This window comes from Scyliorhinus canicula, chromosome 10, assembly GCF_902713615.1.
Source record: "Scyliorhinus canicula chromosome 10, sScyCan1.1, whole genome shotgun sequence".
NCBI classification, from domain to species: Eukaryota; Metazoa; Chordata; class Chondrichthyes; order Carcharhiniformes; family Scyliorhinidae; genus Scyliorhinus; species Scyliorhinus canicula.
In genome coordinates, this window is record NC_052155.1 from 5213141 (window position 1) to 5237840 (window position 24700).

Sequence of the window (24700 nt, forward strand, 5' to 3'; positions counted from 1 at the left end):
GAAAGCAGATCCGGCAATGTTTTACTGGCACTATAAAGGAAATCGTTCTGGCATCTTTATGATGCATGTCGATGATTTTTTGTGGGGTGGGACTAGTGATTTTGAAGCTATTGTAATCTCTGGTTTGAGGAAAGAATTCAGGGTTGGATGTCAGGCTTCCGGTGCATTTAAATATATTGGACTGGAAATCGGACAGACTAAGTTAGGGGCAACTTTACGTCACCAATCTTATTTGGAGAGCATCAGCCCAATAGCAATTAGTCGTGGCCGGGTTTCACAAAAACACGCAATGGTTTCAAAGATGGAAAAAGAGCAACTGCGAAGTTTAATTGGGCAACTGAATGGGTTAGGTAGACAGACTAGACCAGACGTGAGTTTTGATTTCTTTAGAGTTGAGTACAAAAATGAATGATTCCAAAGTGAAAGACATAATAAGAGCAAATAAAGTGTTGGTCAAACTAAAAATGCAGGTGTGTGTTTTGATGTTCCCAGTTTTAGGTGACCGTAGGCACTTGAAACTCATGGTTCATAGTGATGTGTCCTATGCAAATTTATGTGATGGGGTTTCAAGCGCAGGAGGTTTTATAATTTTCGTTTTGAGGAACAATGGTAAATGTTGCCCTCTTGTATGGGAAACAAAGAAAATAAGGTCAAAAGCACTTTGGCTGCTGAGATGTTGAGCCTTGTAGAGGCGGTGGATATGGCCTTTTATATATCTCAGATATTGACAGAAATTTTGGGATTAGGGGATTTGGCTATTGACTGTCACATTGACAATAAATCCCTGTGGGAAAATGTGCACGCTACAAAAAGTGTCAATGAAGAAAGGTTAAGGATAGACATTGCAAGTTTGAAGCAGATGTTGGACAGAAGGGAGATAGCCAAAATTAAATGGGTTGACAGTAGCTATCAATTGTCAGACTGTTTTACAAAGAGGGGCTAGCTCACAGAAACTTTGGGATATTGTTAATGAAGGGCGCTTTCATTTTCTTCCAAAAATGAAAAAAAAAGAAGGGGGGAAATTGCGTGTGTGTTTTTGAGTTTCTTATAACTTTGTTTCACCTAATTATTTTTCTTCCTCCAAGGAAGGGGAGACTGTTAAGTAATGGGTTAAGAGACATTCCAATTAGTTGTCTCATTTATGTTAAGTATCCAATAACTGACACTGATAGGTAAAGGGGCTTCAGGTGGCCTTTGTGTCAGGTTTCTTCGGCTAGAATAAAATCAAATATTAATTAAGGGGTTCAGCGGAGGGCTTCGAGGCAACTTGGGGGATGTACGTGGCTGTGTTTGAGGAGTTGCTCGTTGGGGGCGGGGGGTGAAAAGTCTACCAAAGATATTCGGGCTAGACTCAACGAGGGTCTTGGATTGTGAGAGTATGGGGTAGCCATAACATCTGGACTAAAAGGAAAATTTGTCTTCTTAAAGCTCCTGGTTGGCTGGTGACAATGTGTGGCTGAGAAATCTGCACCATCCAAGAAGAGTGATGAGGCTAGAATGAGAGCATTAGAAATGAAGGGGTTTAGATAGATATAATGTTCAAGTGGACAAACACTTGGGTATTCGAGAACGCTGGTGTGGAGAGCAACTTGTTTGAGGAGGTGATATCATGGAAGCTCACATTTTGGGCCTGTGATGCTAACAAGAGGGTTGTGTTTGCGAAAAGAGGTGATGTGAGGCAAAATGCCTCGACAATGCATACAAGGAAGACCCAGGTTGGCATGGATAGATAATATTAGAATATGGACTGGCCACTCGATGGGACAGGCAGTTAGGGCACCAGAGAATAAAAATCATTGGATTGTTTGTATTGGGGCCAACCTTCGTGTAGTCAGTTCCAACCCCTCCACATATCGGTATCCTCTTCCAGCCCTACAACGTTCTGAGTCTCTCCTCCTCCAATCCAAGCCCCATGAACATCCCGATTTTTCAGGTTAAAAAATGTTTTTTTATTCCTTTCTCAGAGTTGCAAAGCCAGTGTGCGGAGTGGACAGGGCAAGCCCTGAATCTATCTCCTTGCTCCAAAAACCAATTCCAATTCAATTGAATCCAATGCATGGTCCCCACAAGAGAGAGACATACAAGATCCAAGTTGACCAGAAAAGGCTTTGTACCTGATCTTGGGCTTGATTTTCACCAAAAGGCCAGAAGCAATAACATCTTGATTTATAATCACTCCTTTAGTGGCAGCAGTGCTTTCAATTATCTTGATCTAAACTTTATCAACACTTTCCCTCTCTGTCTCTATGTTCCTTCCTTCAAGACACTTCTTAAAATCTGAAATAAAAACAGAAAATGTGTGAAGTATTCAACAGTTTCAGGCATCAGCAGTGGAGAGAGAAAAGATGACCTTTCATAAGATTTAATCGAATCAGAGTTTAGAAGAAACCCGTTGGTCGATGAAGCCCGCATTGAAAAAAAAATGACTCTAATCTACACTTCCGGGTTCGAGCTTGGGTCACTGCCTGTGTGGAGTCTGCACTGTCTGCGTGGGTTTCCTCCGGGTGCTCCGGTTTCCTTCCACAAGTCCCGAAAGACGTGCTGTTAGGTGAATTGGACATTCTGAATTCTCCCTCTGTGTACCTGAACAGGCGCCGAAGTGTGGCAGCGAGGGGCTTTTCACAGTAACTTCATTGCAGTGTTAATGTAAACCTACTTGCGACACCAATAAAGATTATTATAATCCCATTTTCCAGCACTTGACCCATAGCCTTGAATCTTATGACATTTTAAGTGCTCATCCAAATATCTTTGATTGTGAGGTTTCCTGCTTCAAATACCCTCCCAGACAGTGCATTCCATCACCCTCTGGGTGAACAGATGTTTGCTCAAATTCCCTCTGAACCTCCTGCCTCAATTTACAATTGTGCCCCCTTGTTAAGGATCCTTCAATTTAGGGGAACAGCTGCCTTCCATCTACCCTGTCCATGCCCCTTGTTATCTAATACACCTCAATCAGGTCCCCCCTCAGCCTTCTCTGCTCCAAGGAAAACAACCCAAGCTTATCCAGCCTCTCTTCATAGCTAAAATGCTCCATCCCAGGCAACATCCTGGTGAATCTGCCATGCAAAGGGGAGGACAAGGAATCTGTGGCTGACAAGGAAGCCAAGGACAGCATAAAAGAAAAAGCTTTCAAGATGGCAAGGATAGTGGAAGCCAGAGGATTTGCAAGTCTTTAAAAGTGAGCAGAGGACAACTAAAAAAGCAAAAAGTCGGGGGGGGGGGGGGGGGGGGGGGGGGGGGGTGGCAGAAGATGAAATATGAGTGCAAGCGAGTTAGTAATATAAAAGAAGATAGCCAGAGTTTTTTTTCTCAATATATAAATGATAAGAGAGAGGCAAGAAGTGGTAATAGGAAATCAAGAAATGGCAGAGCAACTGAATAGTTACTTTGCATCAGTCTTCACGAAGGAAGATACCAAAATTTCAGGAGAATCAGGGGACAGTGGTGAGTGTAGTGGCCATCACTAAGAAGGTTCTGGGGAAACTGATAGGTCTGAAGATGGATAAATCACCCAGACCGGATGGAATACACGCCAGGGTTCTAAAAGTGATAGCTGAGGAGTTTGTGGCGGCATTGGTAATGATCTTTCAGCAATCATTGGAGGCAGGGAGGTTCCCAGAGGACTGGAAAATGGCTAATGTATCATCCCTGTTTGCGAAGGGAGGGAGGAAGAAGACAGGTAATTATCGGCCAGTTAGTCTGACTTTGGTCATTGGTAAGATTTCATTATTAAAGGTGACATTGCGGAGTACTTGGAAGTGCATGATTAAATAGGACTGAGTCAGCACGGCTTCGTCAAGGGGAGGTCATGTCTGACAAATCTATTAGACAAAGGAGAACCAGTGGACATGATTTATTTAGATTTCCAGAAGGCCTTTGACAAGGTGCCGCACAGGAGACTGTTAAATAAGTTAAGAGCCGATGGTGTTAAGGGTAAGATCCTGGCATGGATGGAGGATTGGCTGATTGGCAGAAGGCAGAGAGTGGGGATAAAGGGGTCTTTTTCAGGATGGTAGCCAGTGACTAGTGGTGTGCCTCGGGGGTAGGCGTTGGGGTCATAACTTGTCACAATATACATTAACGATCTGGAAGAAGGAACTGAAGTCACTGATTAGACAAAGATATGTAGAGGGACAAGTACAGGTAGTATTGAGGAAGCAGAGGGGCTGCAGAAAAACTTAGACAGGCTAGGAGAGTGGGCAATGGAGTGGCAGATAGAATACAATGTGGAAAAGTGTGAGGTTATGTCATATGAGGAGACATTGGGTTGACTAGGCTGTGGAGGCCAAGTCCCTGAATACACTTAAGGAGGAATTAGATTTCTAGACTCTAAAAGCAGCAAGGGGTATTGGTACAGCGCTGGAGTTTTGTAGTAGGATAGAGTATTAGCTGTGATAATATTGAATGGTGAAGCAGACACAAAGGGCTGAATAGCCTATTCCTCTCCTATTATCTGTGTTTCTCATATGACCATGGCTGATGTTCTAACTCAGCTGCACTGTCCCACACTACCTCCATTTCGTAAATTCCCTCAGTGCCCCAAAAATCTAATGCAGCAGTGAATTTCAAAAGTACTTAATTGGTTGTCAAGCATGTTGGGCCATCCTGGGACGTTGGTGCTATATAAATGCAGCATTTTTTCCCCCTCCGATTTGAAAGGGAGAGTTTTTTATAGTTTGAACCGAAAGAAGTAGTTTCAGTGCATCGTAAAGTACTTCTATTTTGCTCCACTGTATTCTGAATGGAGTGAATTTTGTACATTTTTATTGCCACTCAAAATACATTTGTATATTTTCTTCTACAAATTCAGTTTCCTGTTGCCATGTTTTGCACTGCTAATGAGATTGTCACAAACTGCTTTGCAGAATTAAAAAAGAAAGTTCAAACAGAACTTTTGTTGCTTTCTGATCACCCTTGCCCATGGTGTCAGCTGTGGCACTCTCAGCTGGGAGTCAGTAAACCTTGGTGCAACTCAAAGATTCGAGCATATAATCATGCCCAACATATTTGTTCATAGAACATAGAAAAATACAGCACAGAACAGGCCCTTCAGCCCATGATGTTGTGCCGAACTTTTGTCCCAGATTAAGAACAAATTAATCTGCTCCCCATCATTCTACCGTAATCCATGTACCTATCCAATAGTCGCTTGAAGGTCCCTAATGTTTCCGACTCAACTACTTCCACAGGCAGTGCATTCCATGAACCCACTACTCTCTGGGTAAAGAACCTACCTCTGACATCCCCCCTATATCTTCCACCTTTCACCTTAAATTTATGTCCCCTTGTAATGGTTTGTTCCACCCGGGGGAAAAGCCTGACTGTCTACTCTATCTATTCCCCTAATCATCTTATAAACCGCTATCAAGTCACCCCTCATCCTTCTCCGTTCTGATGAGAAAAGGCCGAGCACCCTCAACCTTTCCTCGTAAGACCTACTCTCCATTCCAGGCAACATCCTGGTAAATCTCCTTTGCACCTTTTCCAAAGCTTCCACACCCTTCGGAAAATGAGGCGACCAGAACTGCACACAGTACTCCAAATGTGGCCTGACCAAGGTTTTGTACAGCTGCATCATCACCTCACAACTCTTAAATTCAATCCCTCTGCTAATGAACGCTAGCACACCGTAGGCCTTCTTCACAGCACTATCCACTTGAGTGGCAATTTTCAAAGATCTATGAACATAGACCCCAAGATCTCTCTGCTCCTCCACATTGCCAAGAACCCTACCGTTAACCCTGTATTCCGCATTCATATTTGTCCTTCCAAAATGGACAACCTCACACTTTTCAGGGTTAAACTCCATCTGCCACTTCTCAGCCCAGCTCTGCATCCTATCTATGTCGCTTTGCAGCTGACAACAGCCCTCCTCACTATGCACAACTCCACCAATTTTCGTATCGTCTGCAAATTTACTGACCCACCCTTCAACTCCCTCATCCAAGTCATTAATTTAAATCACAAACAGCAGAGGACCCAGAACTGATCCCTGCGGTATGCCACTGGTAACTAGCCTCCAGGCTGAATATTTGCCATCCACCACCATTCTCTGACTTCAATCGGTTAGCCAGTTCATTATCCAACTGGCCAAATTTCCCACTAAATGAAATGAAAATCGCTTATTGTCACGAGTAGGCTTCAATGAAGTTACTGTGAAAAGCCCCTAGTCGCCACATTCCGGCGCCTGTCCGGGGAGGTCCGGGGCTGTTCTCCCCTCTGCCATGCCTCCTTACTTTCTGCATAAGTCTACCATGGGGAATCTTATCAAATGCCTTACTAAAATCCATGTACACTACATCCACTGCTTTACCTTCATCCACATGCTTGGTCACCTCCTCAAATAATTCAATAAGACTTGTAAGGCAAGACCTACCCCTCATAAATCACCGAATTAAGACTAACTGGCCTGTAATTCCCAGGATTATCCCTATTCCCTTTTTTGAACAGGGGCACGACATTCGCCACTCTCCAATCCCCTGGTACCACCCCTGTTGACAGTGAGGACGAAAAGATCATTGCCAACGGCTCTGCAATTTCATCTCTTGCTTCCCATAGAATCCTTGGATATATCCCGTCAGGCCCGGGCGACTTGTCTATCCTCAAGTTTTTCAAAATGCCCAACACATCTTCCTTCCTAACAAGTATCTCCTCTAGCTTACCTGTCTGTTTCACACTGTCCTCTCCAACAATATAACAGATGTTCAGTATTCATTTAGTGCTTCACTCTGTGTGATGATGTTTTTGGGATGGAATGTTCCACCTCTTGGGTAAATGTGGAATGTCTCATCGCACTGTTTCGAAGAGGAGCATGGGATGGTGCCCAAGACAATATTTATCCCTCTGCAGATTCGATGGGCCGAATGGCCTCCTCCTGCATTGTATGTTCTATGTTCATAGTCCACTCATCCTTGGAGTCAATTAACATGATCGGTGACGGTAGCATAATAGGTAGATATGGGACTGGATTCTCCCTTCCTGAGTCTAAGTGTTGACATAGAACATACAGTGCAGAAGGAGGCCATTCGGCCCATCGAATCTGCACCGACCCACTTAAGCCCTCACTTCCACCCTATCCCCGTAACCCAAAAACCCCTCCTAACCTTTTTGGTCACTAAGGACAATTTATCATGGCCAATCTACCTATCCTGCACGTTTTTAGACTGTGGGCGGAAACCAGAGCACCCAGAGCAAACCCACGCAGACGCGGAGAGAACATGCAAACTCCACACAGACAGTGACCCAGCAGGGAACGAACATGGGACCCTGGCGCTGTGAAGCCATAGTGCTATCCACTTGCGCTGCCGTGCTATCTTATGAGAAATGTTTGAACAGGTTGGGCATGTACCCACTGGAGAATAGAAGACGGTAATCTTATTGCAGGATTCCCATACTTTCCCGACCATGGAACTGTTTTGACCTCTCAAGATTACGATGTTCAATTGTTTTTGCGCAATAAAAAGAATTACATATGTCTTTTCTACTTGCATGTATAGATATATTATAATTAGGAAGCACTGTTATTCAACAAAATACTTAAGTCTTTTTGTCATTTTAAATGGGAGGTGTGATGATGCTCCTTTTGCTCAGAAATTCATTTAAAGCACGTTCTCCCAAAACATTTCTCAGTTCATTTGTGGCGGGTTGTTCAGGGAGTTTCCCACCTCTGTTCAATGACATTTAGTCACTTCTTTGGGCCCTGGGGAGTTTCTCAGCGGTTTACCTTATACATGGGATTTTGTTTAGCGCTGGAGAGGTGAACTCCAAGATCGGGCCGTCATTTTGAAAGGGTGCCCCGATCTCGAAGTGAACTTCTGGGTCTGTCACCCCCGCTCATCCCCAACATCCTGTAGGCCGCTACTTACCTGCCCTGCACACCCACAACCTTCAAACTCCCCACCCACCCTCCTTTTATGTGCATGGCAACCCTCGAGCACTGACCCTTGGCAGTGCCATGGTGGCAGTGCCCAGGTGCCCACGATCCAGGAGGAGGGCCAGGGAGCCACTGTGCACTATCCCTAGCCACCCAGGGGTCACGAATAGCCCGGGCGACCTACTGGGTGCGGTCCACCTGGCCCATGTGCTTGTGTCTCTGTGAGGTTGAGAATTGAGTGAGGCTGGTGTATCCCGGGTGAGCAGGTCCTAAGCAGGTTTAAGATCTACTTCCGGGAGTGCTGTTTGGTCACGCCCCTTTTGTGCGGAGTTCCGAAACACCCGGGATTCTCCGGCTGCGTTGTTCTCTCGCACAAAATAAACGTGGCCAGAGAACCTCGCCCGTAGTATCAAGGATGCTGCTGGAGAGCTAGATTCACACGATGGGCAGACACGCATGAGCGGGCGGAGGCATGTACACACACGCACAAGCATATGGTCACTACACGCAGCACAGGAGGAGACGCCTGCATGGGTGGGCACACTGATATTCTTGCTCCCCCCCCACCCCACCCCCCCTCGCGCTCTCTCACTCTCTCTCTCGCTCTCCCTCACTCTCTCTCTCGCTCTCTCCCACTCTCTTGCTCTCCCCCACTCTCTCTCTCTCTCTACTCTCTCTCTCGCCAGCCCCCACTCTCGCTCGCTCGTTTGCCCCCTCTCCATCACTCTCTTGGTGGAATTCATCATTGTCTGGCACTTGTGTGGCGTGAATGTTACTTGCCAATTACCAGCTCAAGTCTGAATGTTGTCCAGGTCGCGCTGCAGATGGACGCTTCAGTAATGGTAAAAACCACTGATGGACAACACTTGGATAACTGTCACCTATATAAATAATAGTGATTGCACATCAAAAACTCCATGACTTGCGAAGAACACTGACATTATTGCCCTCCTTTCTCTCGCTCTCTCTTTTCTCCCCCCCCCCCCCCCCCCCCCCCCCCCCCCCCCCCGCCCTGTCAGTGGGAAGCTTAGTTATACTATTTATGTATTGGTAATCTGATGAGATCAGTTCAGTTGAGACTGTCAACAGTTTGGCATTCTATTTGACCAGATTATCCGCATCTATATTAAGGCAGGAGATGACAAGCCATCAAAGTAAATCGTCCACAACTGATCATATTTTAGATAGTGTGGGCAAAACCATGCACAAAAGCTGAGTTTGTAAGGAATAAAACAAGCAATGATTCTTCTTCGCCGATCACTTCTAATGAGTATGATTGTCCACCTAAGAAACTCAGTGTTACTGGTCATGGGTTCTGTAGGTTTTTGCATGGCCGATGAGCCCGATCCTAGAGCTGCAACTTCGACCACACACTTTGCAGGCGTTTCCGGGAGATGGGATCGATCCTTGGATTCTAGATCGCTGGTATTCCTTTCTCAGGCTCCTTTTCTGGCCTCTCCTTGCTTATGGGTATTCTCGAAGAATTGTGCCCCTTCAATCAGGAGGTTCCTCCAAGTCAGTTTCTTCTTGGCAAGAGTCTCTCAGGCGTTGATATCTATGTTGCACTTCTTGAGGTAAGCCTTCAGGGAGTCTTCGAAGACCTTCCATTGTCCCTCCTCTTATTTGGAGCCTTCCTTGAGCTGGTGGAAGATTTGCTTTGAAAGTCGGGGCTCTGACATCCGAAGCACATGGTCAGCTCAGCGGAGTTGGTTTTGGATGATCATGGCCTTGATGCTGGTGCTCCTGGCTCCTTCCAAGGCACTGACTTGAGCATGCCTGCCCTCGCAGCTGCCGCGGAGAATCTGTTACAGATGGCATGGACGGGAGGACGACAGTCTGGTACACAAGAATCTCCGTGTCAGCACGGATGTCACGGTCAGCTAAGACTCTGGTTCTTAGGCATCTGAAGGAGGTACTCGTGGATTGGATATGATTTTGGATCTCCTCATCGATGTCAGCCTTAGAGGAGAGGTGGCTCTGCAGGTTTGAGAAATGTTCCACGTTTGGTCGGGTTTCGCCATTGATTTTGATGGAGGGAGAGAGTGGGTATTACCCTGGGGCGGGTTGATAAACGACTTACATCTTCTTGAGGTTGAGATGAAGACCAATTATTTTGTATGCGTCTGTGAAGGTTTCAAGCATGACTATGCAATTCCCTTCTGAGAGACTGGTGATGTCATCTACATATTGAAGTTCCACGAGCGATGTCCATGTCATTTTCTTCTTGGATTTCAACCAATTTGAAAAGGAGGGTTGCAGAGCAGTGAAAATCATGCCCGCTGTTTGAACAAAATCCACTGGGAGAAGGCGGCCAGCGAGGATTTGGGTGATAATCTTCCATTCGTTGGAGAGTAGGGAGATTCCTTGGTAGTTCCCACAGTCCACGTTGTCTCCTTTCTTGAATATGGTGGCGATGATAGCATCCCTAAGGTCAGCAGGAATTTCTTCTCTGTCCCAGATTTTCAGGAGCAGCTAATGGGTGACCTCTCCTCCTCCCAAGTTTGAAAAGCTCTGCTGGGATCCCGTGCACTCTTCATGTGTTTAATGGTGGCTTCTACTTCGCCCACGCTTTGTGGGAGTCCAAGATCGTCTCTGATGGGGCTTGGGATTTTCTCATCTCATCTCATCTATGGTTGTATCAAGGTTTAGGAGTTCTTTGAAGTGTTCTCTCGATCGAAGGTCGATGTTTTCTCTGAATCTCGAAGATTCTATCCTTACTCCGCACATGTTATAGGCCTAAGGTTATTGGGTCCATATATTGCCTTGGCAGTGAAGAAGCCCCGGGTGAGGTGTCATGCTTATCATTGAGGAGTTGCAGCTCCTTAGCTTTCTTAGCCCACCATTGGTTCTTGATTTCCGTAGTTGTTCTTGGTATCTCTGCCGTGGCTGATTGATGAGCTCTTTTCTTTGCTTTTCTGGTTATGTTGTTTTGCCAGGCACAGAGAGCTTTCCTCTTGTTGATGAGGTCTTGGATGGTGTGGTCGTTCTCGTCAAACCAGTCTTGGTGTTTCCTGACCTTGTAGCCGATGGTTTCTTCACAGTTTTGAGATGATGGCTGACTTCAGCTCTTTCCAGTTTTCCTCCATTCCATTAGAATGGACACAGCGATTTTGGTGAAGACATTGTTGGACGTTCACTAGCATGATTGGCTAAGCCGTTAAGCGTTGATCTTTTTCTGAGCTGTTTCTTTATCTTCCGCTGCTTCTGGTGGAGTTTGGTGGACATAGAGAAGTGGATGAGCTGGTGGCCTGTCCAGCAGTCATCTGCACTAGTCATCGCTTTGGTGATGAGAGCATCGTTTGGATCTCTGCATCAGACAATGACGAAGTTGATCATGTGTCAGTGCTTTGATCGTGGCTATCTCCAGGAAGTCTTTAACTTGTCTTTTTGGCGGAACAGTGTGTTGGTGATGACAAGCCAACAACTGACCGTGTTTTATGTAGTATATTGTATAAGCCACTAAAGGCAAAACACACATAAAAGCTGAATTTGAAAGGAATAAAACGAGCAATGATTATACAGTTGTTTAAAGATGATGGGAGCAACTTGAGACTACTGAATGTGTCTCATATTGGCATAGCTGTAAGAATATACTTGTATAGGATTGGATATTATCATTCTACCTTAATTAAAGTAGATTTAAAATGAAACCAAGTTAGCACTGAACAGAATCCAAAAATACTGGAGATACAAATTAAATCCATACTTGTGTGAATTTAAACATAGCATTCAACTTTTCTTTTTATTTAAAAAGAATTCTCAGGGTAAACAGGATGGTATGTGCTTCCTGAGATCATAAGAAAAGTGAGAAAAGACCATCTAGCCTCACTGTTAACTCCCCAAGCCCATCTCTCCCAACATCTGACAAAGATGCAACTAAATACAACCCCTTCACTCTTGAAGTTCACGATTACCCGGTAGAGGTAAGCAAAGAAGGGAGAGAAAATTTGTATTTAAGTAAAATGGAAATTTATTAAATGGACCCACTGGAAGAGTCAGCGAATGACAGAATCCCTGTCACAACTAATTGAATGGTACGTCATATTCCGATTGGTGGGGAAGGTACCACTCCTCTTTGATTAGATGCAAGTATCTCACTGGATGGCAACCTAATCCTCAGTGAGGCTCTCTTACTGCTGTCCAACCCACTGGACGGGATTCTCAGAAATCCCAGCCAAGTGTTGATGCCGGCGTCAAAACCGCCGCGAGCGACGCCGTCGTCAACGGGACTCCAGGCCCAGGCATTCACCCCTTCTTCAGGGGCTAGTACGGCGCCGGAGTGCTGTGCGCTCAAAAGCCAGCGCGGGTCCATGCATGCGCGCCACGGCCGGCGTGGGTCCGCGCTTGCTTGTGGGCTGCCGTCAACGCACTGTACCCCGGGCAATATGGTGTAGCCCTACAGGGGCCCGGCGCGGAGGATCATAGCCCCCCCCCTCCCGGAATCAGCCCGTCCGGCGATCGGTAGGCCCCGATTGCGGGCCTGGTCACCGTGGAGGTCCCCATCCCCTCCCGAGTCTGATCCCCCTGCCCTCCCACCAGGACGGCCCCCGCAACCAGAACTCCGAGGTCCCGCCAGGTGTGATCATACGTAACCCAAGCTGGCAGAACTCGGCCCGTCGAGCGCGGAGAATCACCGCGGGGGCCGCTTTCAATGGCCCCTCACCAGCGCGGTGGCAGGCATGATTTTCGCTGATTCTCCGGTCACCGGCCCGGCTTCGGTGTGGCCATTGGAGAAGCCCGGCCATTATGTTTGGACACTGGAGATGGAAATACTACCACTAAGCCTAGACACACTCCACGGCATTATGGGTATACAATTTCGTTATATATAAATCAGGGGCGCGATTCTCCGCTCCCGCGGAAAATCGTGAAGGCCGTCGTGAACTCGGCCGAGTCTCACGACGGCCTCGGAGCCCGCTCCTCGCACCGAATTCACCCCCACTCGGGGATCTAGGAGCGGCGCTCCGTTATTCTCGGCCGCGGGGGCGTCGCGCCAAGAATGACGCAATGGCGCCGCCTATGTGACGTCAGCCGCGCATGCGCAGGTTGGCCGGCTCCAACCCGCGCATGCGCGGCTGCGTCACAACGCTGACAGCTCAAACCCGCGCATGCGCAGTGGCCGTCTTTCCTCTCAGCCGGCGGCGGAGGGGAAATAGTGCGTCCGATTGAGACGCCGGCCCGACAGTGGGCACCAATCGCGGGCCTGTCCCCTCCCGAGCACAGTCGTGCTGCTCATTCCCCACCAGGCCCCCTACAAGCCCCAAACGGGCATCTCCACACCCGTTTCACAACAGCGACCAGGTGTGGTTGCCGCCGTCGTGAAACGGTCGCGAGCGGCAGGCTTCTCGGCCCATCCAGGTCGGAGAATCGCCGGTCGCCGTGAAAAACGGCGAGCAGCGATTCTTCTGAGCCGGGGGGGGGAGGGGAGAATTGCGCCACAGGCACCTTGAAATATAAAATCTCAAGAACGTTTAGTACTGCCCTTCATGCCTCTGCTGGCTCTGAACATTTCAGTCATTTGCTTATTCCTTTGAAAAGCTATTATGAATTCTGCTTCATGATACTGCCTGAATAGCATTACCTTTTATTAATATGTAAAAGTCATCTTAATTTCTTGTGTCAGCTCCTTTGTGCTGATCTTTAAGTCTCTGCTCACACCAACCAGTGAAAATAGTTTTTCCTAATTACTTCATCAAAGCCTTAACCTTCAATGCCCTAGTGAAAAGAATTCAACTTCTCAAGTGTGTTCTAAGCCTCTTATCTCGTGCATCATTTTTACTAAATCTCTTTACCCGCTGCAGCATCCTTCGTGACGAAGGGCACCCAGAACTGAACATGCTTCTCAAGCTGTCATCTAGTGATATGTACAGTGATTCAAGGTTGTTTTTCTGCATTTCCTGCCTTTTGAATTAAGTGGTTGTATTACCAGATAAAAGAGGGTTCAGTTAGCTCGGTTGGCTGGACGGCGGGTTTGTGATGCAGAATGACGGCAACAGCGTGGGTTCAATTCTCGTACCGGCTGAGGTTATTCAACAAGGCTCCTCACCTTGTGGTGACCCTGAAGTAAAATCACCATCAGTCGGCTCACAAAGGGGAGAGCAGCCTCTGGGCAATAGTGACATTTCATTTTATTGTCAGATACAATTTAGAATTGCAGAGACTATACATGAACGGACATTACCATTCCTTTCATTCAGATTTGTGAAATGTAAGATCTGATTTCTTTAAATAAACACCCCTTGCCTCCGTTAATTTGCTGATACCATCTACAGTCTATGTCCATATACAGCGAGACCGAGACAACATTTAGGCTTGGACTGATGAGGGAAAATAGCATTTGTGCCACACAAGTGTCAGGCAATGACCATCTCCAACAAGAGAGTATATAATCCCCTTCCCTTGATGCACAGTAGCATTACCATCACCGAATGCCTCACTCAATGGTTGCTATTGATCAGAAGCAGAACTGAACTAGCCATATTAATACTGTGGTTACAAGAGCAGGTCAGAGGATTGGAATTCTGTAGCGAGTAACTCACCTTCTGACTCTCTGAAGCCTGCCACCATCTACAAGGTACAAGTCAGGAGTGTGATGGAATATTCTCTACTTGCCTGAACAGTGCAACTCCAACAGCACTCGAGAAGCTCGACACCATCCAGGATGAACAAGCCCACTGACTTGCATCCCATCAACCACCTTAAGCATTCAATCCCCCCATGACTGTTGCACAGTGGCAGCCGTGTGTACCATCTACAAGATGCACTGCAGCAACTCACTAAAACTCCTTTGGAGGCACCTTGGGAACATTACCACCAAGGAGGTGGTGGCCTAGTGGTATTGTCACCCAGGATAATGCTCATGGGACCTGGGTTCGAATGCCAGCACAGGAGATGGTGAAATTTGAATTCAATAAAAATCTGGCATTAAAAGTCTCATGGCGACCATGAAACAATTGTTGTAAAACCCATCTGGATCGCTAATATCCTTTGGGAAAGGAAATCTGCCTCCTCACCTGCATGTGACTCCAGATCCACAACAATTTGGCCACTCAGTTCGAGGGGAATTAGGGATTGACAACAAATGCTGGCCTTGCCTGTGATATCCACATCCCATGAAAGAATAAAGAAACCTACAAGCTCCCTCCAAGCCACACGACATCCAGACTTAGCTCCTTAACTCTGGAATTTCCTTCTTAAACATCTGCCTCTCTGCTACTCTCTCCTCATTGGAGACATTCTCTTTGAAACTCAGCTCTTTGTCTCAGCGTTTAGGAATAAAGCTTAAACTCTTGCACTGGCCCTGTCATTTGTTAACACTCCCTGAAGTGTCTTGGCATGGTTTACTAGACTACAGGCATTATATAATTGCAGATTGCTGTTGAAATCTGTGCTGGGAAATTCGGATAACTTATTTGTATAATTTGAGGACCTATAAAATTCATTTGGATCATTACTGATCACTTTGATATAAAACTTTAAAACTCCGTATCTGTTGAGAAAACCATTTATTGTGCAAGTTCTGATGTATTTACTGATCCAAGGAGTACAGTATTTTGCACAACTTTGAACTAGGTTGTAGTCAACGCCTTCAGTTCCAGCATAGCATTTAACCGTTTGGCACTGTGATTGTAAAACCTATGTTTGATTACAGGGAGGAAACAGATGAGCTGTTTCTTGGCAAGTTTTGTCTTTTCAGAGTTTGCCAAATTATACTATATTCTTTGTATCCTAGACCTTTTAACTAAGGCCTGGATGTGGATTTGTCGCAGCAGGGTGGATACTTCAAGTTGTATTCTCCTGCACCAGACAGTAAGATAAATACTGATCCTCTCCATTATTAAGGACACAATTCTATTCGAAAATTAGTCTACCATGAGTACCCAGCGCAAGATAGTTGCAAGGCAAGAGAATTAACATCACGGTGTCTTGGGGTTGAGTGACTCTCTCCTTGATATACCCTTGATCTCTCTATATTACTGCATTTCACAGGGTTCAGTTTGTGTTCCTCTTGATACCAAAGAAAGCTGGCAATAATTGAGCTTTTTGAGCTGTTCTTTTCCTTTTGTTTAATAGGTTGATATGCAGAAGCCCAGTGCATTGGATGTTGATAGACTCCAAAGACAAATCATCATTGCAGACTGTCAAGTCTATCTTGCTGTACTTTCCTTTGTGAAGCAGGAGCTCTCTGGTATGTTATGAGTTCAGGTGAACATTTTAATTTTAATTTTATTGTGTTGAAAGTGGCTTGGATTTCCTTCAGAAAATTTCTGTTTATAATAATTCTCACCAGTGTGTTTGAAAGGAAATATTTGAGCCTATATTCAGTATTCCTTTTCAATACTTTTTATATTGCTGCCTGCGCTCAGCTCCTTAGTGTACTGTTGACCAGTTTGTTTGAGGTATACATGTATAGATTGTGAATCTGTTTATAGCTTGGCATTGGTGAAAAGAAGCAGTTTAGACCGCACTCAGTTATTCTTTCACAGGGCTGCTTTGGTTTTTACCCTGCTTTTTGGTGTATTTGATTATTTAGTTTAACATTGCCACAGTTGCAGGGGTTTAAAAGAAAGTGTTGCTTCTCAAAGGTTGACAAATGTTTTTTTTTCTCTCCTCCCAAATTAAAGCATATATTAAAGGTGGGTGGATCCTCCGAAAAGCATGGAAAATTTACAATAAGTGTTATGCTGAAATTGATGCTCTACAGATGATGCATCAAAAGAGGTCTCAGGAATCGCTGACATCTGACCGGGCTAATGATAACCATATTCCTGCTGTAACTCTACAAGAAGAGTCACTAAGTAGACTGAAAGGTGCTGTCAGCTTTGGCTACGGGCTTTTCCATCTTTGTATATCAATGGTACCTCCTAACCTGCTGAAAATCATCAACTTACTGGGGTTTCCCGGAGACCGTCTGCAAGGATTATCTTCCCTAACGTATGCAAGTGAAAGTAAGGACATGAAGGCTCCATTAGCTACGTGAGTAGGTGTATTAAGATTCTGTTTTTTAAAAATGTTTATACTGCACTGATGGCATGACCTATTTGAGTAAATGTACCTCTCGCTGTCATAGTACTTAGAACATATTTCCTGTTTACCTTATGAATGTTAATGCAGTGTTTCAGGGGAAAGAACACGATGAATAAAATTGAGACGGTTCAGCTTATTTATCGTCTTTGATATGGTCTGATTTTATGTTGGCGCAAGTAATTCATGTTTGGGAATGCCAATATTGTTTGAAAAAATGTGCTTTTATATTCTTTCACACGCCACACTTGGGTGGCACAGTGGTTAGCACTGCTGAATCACAGCGCTAGTGACCTAGGTTCGACTCCGGCCTTGGGTGACTGTGTCCATGGGTTCCCTTTGGGCGCTCCAGTTTCCTCCCACAGTCCAAAGATGTGCAGTTTAGGTGTATTGGCATGATCAATGTGCGAGTTAAGGTGGGGGGAAGTGAGTCTGGATAGAGTGCTCCTTTGGAGGGTCAGTACAGACCCAGTTGGCCGAATGACCTCCTGCATTCTGTGGATTCTATGGAAAACCTGTTGTTATGGAGTACAGAATGGTTATAATCGAAACATCCTTGCCAGCTCTCTGCAAGAACAACTGAGCGAGTTCAACTCCCCCTTTCCCAGTGGCCTGCAAATTATTTTCTCTGCAGGTGCCTATTCCATTCTCTTGTGAAATCCGCGATTGAATCTGCCTCCACCACGTTCTTGGTCAGTGCGTTCCAGATCCTAACCACTTACTGCTTAAAACAGCAAGTTGTCTTTTTTTGTTCTTTTGCCAATGACCTTAAATCAATATTCTCTTGTTTTCAACCCCTCCGCCAATGAAAACAGTTTGTCTCTATCTACTCTGTCCAGATCCCTCATGATTTTACCAGCTCCATCAAATGGTCCCTCAACCTTCTCGAAGGAAAATGATCCCAACTTCTCCAATTCATGCATGGAACTGAAATCCCTCATCCACAGAATCATTGTTCTAAATCTTTCACCACCGTCTCTAAAGCCGTACATTCTTCCTATGGTGCACAGAATTGAACATAATATTCCAGCAGAAGCCAAACAAATGTTTTATCATGTCATATCCATGTTGCTAGTGTCCGTTTTACTTCGTTGCATCACATCAGCTGCATTACCCTCCCGTCTGTTACCTCATTAAAAAACACAAATCAAATTAAAAATCACTGTGATTTGCCTTCAACAAATTTGTACTAATATTCTTAAATGCCCTGACAAAACTGGCTTTATTCCAGAATTTGTTAAAGAAACTACTCCTTGTGAAGGCAGCATGGTAGCACATTGGATAGCACAGTTGCTTCACAGCTCCAGGATCCCAGGTTCGATTCCCGGCTTGGGTCACTGTCTATGCGGAGTCTGCACATTCTCCCCGTGTCTGCTTGGGTTTCCCCCGGATTCTTCGGTTTTCTCCCACAATCCAAAGATGTGCAGGTTAGGTCGATTGGCCCTGCTAAATTGCCCTTCGGTTAAGTGGGGTTACTGGTTTATGGGGATAGGGTGGAGGTGTGGGCTTATGTGGGGTGCTCTTTCCAAGAGCTGGTGCAGACTCAATGGGCTGAAAGGCCTCCTTCCGCACTGTAAATTCTATGATCTATGAGAATAGAACCAACCTTGGTGGGGTTGCCATTTCAAAGGGCATTTAAGAGTCAAACACATTGCTGTGGATCTGGAGTCACATGTAGGCCAGACCAGGTAAGGACGGCAGATTTCCTTCGCTAAATGACATTGGGGAACCAGGGGCGGAATTCTCCGCTGGTGGCCAAAATCATGGAGGCCGTCGTAAACTCGGCCGAGGTTCACGACGGCCTCGGGGCCCGCTCCCCGCACCTAATTCATCCCCACCCGGGGCGCTAGGAGCGGGCCCCCGTCGGGCTAGGAGCGGGCCCCCGTCGTTCCCGGCCGCGACCTTGGCTGCCGGAAATGAGACCCGAACGGCGCTTCGCGGATGACATCAGCGCGCAGATGACGAACCCGCGGTGCCGTCTTTCTCCACCGCCGCCCAGCAAGACGTGGCGGCTTGATCTTGCCGGGCGGCGGAGGGGAAAGAGTGCGTCCGTTTTGGACGCAGGCCCGACGATCGGTGGGCACCAATCGCGGGCCTGTCCCCTCCGGAGCACAGTCGCGGTGCTCCCGTCCCAATCAGGCCCCTGGATGCCCCAAACGGGCATCCGGCACCCGTTTCACGAATGCAGCGACCAGGTGTGGTTGCTGCCGTGGTGAAACGGGCGTGAAGGGCCGGCCGCTCGGCCCATCGGGCTCGGAGAATCGCCGTTCGCCGTGAAAAACGACGAGCGGTGATTTTTCCGAGGGGGGGGGGATAAAAAATGTCAGGAGGCCCTCCCACGATTCTCCCACGCCACGTGGGGAGCAGAGAATTCCGCCCCAGATGTTTTTATGTCAATCGACAATGGTTTCATGGTCATCATTCCAGGTTTCTATTTAATTCAAATTCCACCATCTGCCTTGGTGGGATTTGAACCCGGGTCCCCAGAGTATTATCCTAGGTCTCTGGAATACTAGTCCAGTGACAATACTACTAAGCCACCTCCTCCTCCTCTTACTACTTCTCTTCTGTTGACTTTCTCTGAACTCTATCCCCTTTCTTGACTAATTTGTGTTGAACCAGATGGCATGATTAAAATTAATTTGCAAACTCCATATACTATCTATTTTTAAGATCACATAGTTCATCACCTTTATTTTTTACAGATCTGGATGTTCTATATTTTGCAACTAAATCAGTTTAAAACCCTTGTTCTCATTTGGCAGGTGAAAAAAGTGGAGTGCTGCAAGGATCAGTGCTGGGGTCTCCGCTATTCACAATCTCTCTTAATGACTTGGATAAAGAGGCTGAGAATAATGTATCCCAGTTTTCTGCTGATATAAAGTTAGGTGGGAATGTAAGCTATGAGCAGGACACAAAGAGCCTTCAAAGTTTAAGTGAGTGGGAGTAACAAGGTGGCTGATAGAATGTAATGTGGGGAAGTGAGGTCATTCACTTTGATTAGTACATTTAGGAAAACAGAATGCTTTTTAAAAGACATGCAATTTTTAAATGTTGATGTTCAGGAAACTTTTGGTGTACTTGTACAAGAGGTACAGCAAGCAGTTCGGAAAGCAAATGGCACCGTCATCTTTTATTGCAAAGGGATTGGAATATAAGAATAAGGAATACTTGTTCCAATTGTGCAGGGCTTTCGTGAGACCAAATCTGGAATAAATGTTGGCCTCCATATTTATTGGAGACTGTGCAGTGCAGGTTCACTAGACTGGTCCTGGGATGAGGCTGAGTAAGTTGGTGAAAAAATGGAGCCTGCATGAGAGCAGCCATGATCAGGGGCTGGTTTAGCACACTGGGCTAAATCGCTGGCTTTGAAAGCAGACCGAGGCAGGCCAGCAGCACAGTTCAATTCCCGTACCAGCCTCCCCGAACAGGCGCTGGAATGTAGCGACTAGGGGCTTTTCACAGTAACTTCATTGAAGCCTACTTGTGACAATAAGCGATTTTCATTTCATTTCTTATTGATTGGCAGTGGAAGTTCCTTCTTCTGACAAACCTCTCCATGGCCTTGTCGAACTGTAGACCTATTTATTGCAATCATGTGACTGGCCTTCTGCTGTCCCGGAAGTTGTTTCCATTGCCTATGACTGTTACATCAGAAGTATCTTCTGAAGGGACCAATGCAATGTCTTGGATTTGTATGTGGTACGGTAGCACAGTGATTAGCACTGTTGCTTCACAGCACCGGCATCCCGGGTTCGATTCCCGGCTTGGGTCACTGTCTGTGCGGAATCTGCACGTTCTCCCTGTGTCTGCGTGGGTTTCCTCCGGGTGCTCCGGTTTCCTCCTATAATAACCGAAAGACGTGCAGTTAGGTAATTTGGCATTCTGAATTCATCTGCGTGTACCCAAAATGGTGCCGGAATGTGGCAACTGGGGGCTTTTCACAGAAACTTCATTGCAGTGTTAATGTAAACCTACTCGTGACAATAAAGATTATTATATTATATATCGTCTTTCGTGTAGTAAAATATCGTAAAATATTTCACTAGAGACACAAATTGACATGATACACACGAGCTATTAGGAGAAGTGAACAAAAGCTTGCTAGGTGATATGACAGAGAAGCTCACAAGGAGTTCTCGAGTTTGATAAACATGTTTCATACATGGTATCACCGTGGGTTTTCAGCTATTAGGAGGGTGCCTGTCCATCACGTGGAGAATCCAGTAAATGCCCCACATTCATTTACAGTCAGCATATCAACGGTTGATTGTTCACTCAAGCTTGCAAGATTGTGCTTTCAGTTTATTATCCAATTTTGGTCCTGGGACCATGCACTTGTCTGCAGAAAGCAGCACTCTCACGTAAAACAAGTTGTCGTATTTAAGGCATGCACAAATGATAAACCTCTGCTGCTTTATCTTTTAGATTAGCCTTGCTATGGTACCATACCGTGGTGCGTCCTTTCTTTGCTTTGGACGGCGTGGATGCGCAAGCTGGGTTGAGGGAGGCAAAAGAAATCCTACAGACAAAGGAAGCCATTTATCCAGACTCTTCATTGTTTCTGTTTTTCAAGGGGAGAGTTCAACGATTGGAGGTACAGTTCTGTTTGTATTTAGAGACTTTAAATGTTTATGATGAGCAGAAATAGAAAAGAACTTTGAATGTTTAGAAACAGAAGATAGTTGAATCTGTTGATGGAACTCGCCCTACTTGACCTGCCTCATGCCATTTTCTTTCCATCTATTCTGTCCACAGAAATTTAGCCAATACCCTTGAATCTATGTGCCCTGTCTTATTTCAAATGCCTGGATGGTAAATGATTTCACAAGTATTTTTTGATTAATATAAAAATAAACAAATGTGGCATAACTTTCTAGTTTTAACTAGAGTTTAAACCTTTCACCATTGACCATTTGGTGTTGTAGTAATAATGGATGTAATTCTACGGCCATACTGCACCAAAAAAGCAGCTCGCTGTGGTACAGCGTGGCCATTGAAAGCCGGGAGACCCTGCTCCCGGCCCGTAACGCCTCGCGAGATTCAACGCGATCTCGGGAGACGTTGCAAGATGAATCCCGCCCACAAGGGGCAGGACCACTTTTTTGCAAATCTGCATATTAGAGCGAGGCAGTACTCTAATGTGCAGATTTGGGATTCAACCCATTCGCCTCAGATACCTTGGGCGAGTGCCGTTTGGTACTGGTCCCCACAAACAGGAACTGGACGGAATGGCACCCGTGGGGGAGTCTCCAAGATGATCGGAGGCCCCCAGCTGCATGCCCTTTGGCAGGGTGGTCCCTGGGCACTGTCAAGATGCCATGCTGGCATTCTTTTATGCTCTATGGGGCTGGGATTGCCCGGCGTGGGTATTTGGAGGGGGTGGGGTAGGGGACCCTCCCATATTGAAGTCGGGGATTGTTTCCGTTTTTTACAATGGGACGTTCCGGCGAGTGGAGCCCCTTCGGGGCTATGGGCGGCTTCGACAGCGCGTTCCCCATTCAGACCCCTGATTCAAAGCATGTTGCGTTGAATAGTCATGTGTTTCTCAGCACTGCGAATGCTGGGAAACACTCGCCGAAACGCGCTCTCTCGGGGACTTTGGACACGATCGTTTGGGCCAGTAATCCAGCGGCCCAGGCTAATGCCTTGGGGACAAGGGATTCAAATCCCAATTCAATGAATTTTTAAAAATCTAGAATTGAAAGCTAGCCTCCATCATGGTGACCATGAAACTAAAAAACCATCTGACTCACTAATGTCTGTTGCCCTCAGACTGAGGTATCAACTGATGTGGCAGACAAAGAAACATTCACACAAGATATTTGGAAATAACCACATCTTCATTACTGTTTAAAGCACTCATTAAACACTGTGAACTGCTTTTTATTCTACTAGTTGAAGTACTGATTACTTGCTACAATGAGCCACAAGACACATGGCTTGATTGATTGATATTTATTGTCACGTGTACCGAAGTTCAGTGAAAAGTATTTTTCTGCAGCCAAGGGAACGTATACAGTACGTACATAGTAGACAAAAGAATAATCGACAGAGTACATTGACAGTGGTACATCGACAAACAGTGATTGGTTACAGTGCGGAACAAGGCCAAACAAGAGCAGCATAGGGCGTTGTGAATAGCGATCTTACAGGGAGCAGATCTGTCCTAGGGGGAGTCATTGAGGAGTCCAGTAACTGGGGAAGAAGCTGTTCCTATGTCTGGATGTGCGAGTCTTCAGACCTCTGTATCTTCTGCCTGATGGAAAGGTTGGAAGAGGGCAAAGCCTGGGTGGGAGGGGTCTCTGACAATGCTGTCTGTCTTTCTGAGGCAGCGGGAGGTGTAGACAGAATCAATGGGAGGGTGGCAAGCTTGTGTGATGCATTGGACTGAGTTCACCACACTCTGTAGTTTCTTGCGATCTTGGGCCGAGCAGTTGCCATACCAGGCTGTAATGCAGCTGGATAGGATGCTCTCTATGGCACATCTGTAGAAGTTTGTGAGAGTCGATGCAGACATGCCGAATTTCTTTAGCTTCCGTAGGATGTAGTGATGTTGTTGGGCTTTCTTGACTGTTGCATCAACGTGAGTGGACCAGGACAGACTGTTGGTAATGGTGACCCAAGGAACTTAAAGCTATCGACCATCTCTACTTCGGAGCCATTGATGTAGACGAGGGGTGGGTGTCGTGCTACGCTTCCTGAAGCCGATGATCAGGTCCTTGGTCTTTCCAACATTTAGGGAGAGGTTGTTTTCAGTACACCATGCAACCAAGTGATCTATCTCCCTCCTGTGGTCTGATTCGTCGTTGTTTGAGATACGACCTACCACAGTCGTATCATCTGCAAACTTATAGATTGAATTGGAGTTGAATCTCGCCACCCAGTCGTGTGTGTACAGGGAGTACAGTAGAGGACTGTGCACACAACCTCGGGGTGCCCCGGTGTTGCCTACTGTGGAGGAGATGTTGTAGCCGATCCTGACAGATTGCGGTCTGTTGGTGAGGAAGTCAAGGATCCAGCTACACAGGTAGGAGTCAAGTTCAAGGTTGCAGAATTTAGTTATTAGTCTTGTTGGGATAGTGGTGTTGAAGGTGGCGCTGTAGTCTATGAACAGCAGTCTGACCCAAGTGTTCTTGTTGAGATGTTCGAGAGTTGATTGTAGGGCCAGAGAGATAGCATTTGCTGTGGATTGGTTGCCGCGGTAAGGCGAACTGCAGTGGATTGAGACCATCTTGACTCAGATATTACCATTGCAAGGTGAGGTGACCAATCTCACTTCTTCACTTGCACTGTGGTCTGGTCTTCTGTATTCGCACTTAGGGCATTCTTCCCACATGATGATTGGTTCCTCAGGCCTCGCTGCCAACTTGCCCGTTTTTATCCAATTTCGCCCAGCATTGAAAAAGTTCTTTAGTCATGTACGCGGATGACCTGTACCCATTTTTCTGGCTTGCAAAAACAGCAACGCATGTGTTGACCTTGCTTTCTTTATCTGTCTCTGTTTTAGCATTCTTAGCAACTGCAGCAACTTCATATTGTGTACATGTTATCTCACTTGCTTACAGAAACAGTTGTAAGGTTGGCTATTTTTCCCATCATGTTTCGCAGACATTTAGCTGTTGGCCATATGACTACTATCCCGCCCCCATTGATCCATTTAGCATTAGCAAACTGGATCACAAAGGAATCCTGTTCATACCCCACCCTGCGCAAGAGATATTCAAGTACATGCCATGTTACATTTAGTTATATGTATAATTTGTTCATGTCAATTCCATTTCTAACTTCCGTTCCATT

At 46.0% G+C, this 24700-nt stretch overlaps 1 protein-coding gene across 1 annotated transcript in view; it reads left to right on the plus strand.

Annotated features, from left to right (window-relative positions):
- The window catches only part of ttc39c (tetratricopeptide repeat domain 39C), a 143388-nt gene that overhangs the window by 65359 nt on the left and 53329 nt on the right, over positions 1 to 24700 (plus strand). The window contains exons 4-6 of the mRNA XM_038808550.1: positions 15950 to 16064; positions 16501 to 16852; positions 21329 to 21497. Coding sequence (XP_038664478.1) covers positions 15950 to 16064; positions 16501 to 16852; positions 21329 to 21497 — 636 coding nt within the window. The remainder of the gene's footprint in view (positions 1 to 15949; positions 16065 to 16500; positions 16853 to 21328; positions 21498 to 24700) is intronic.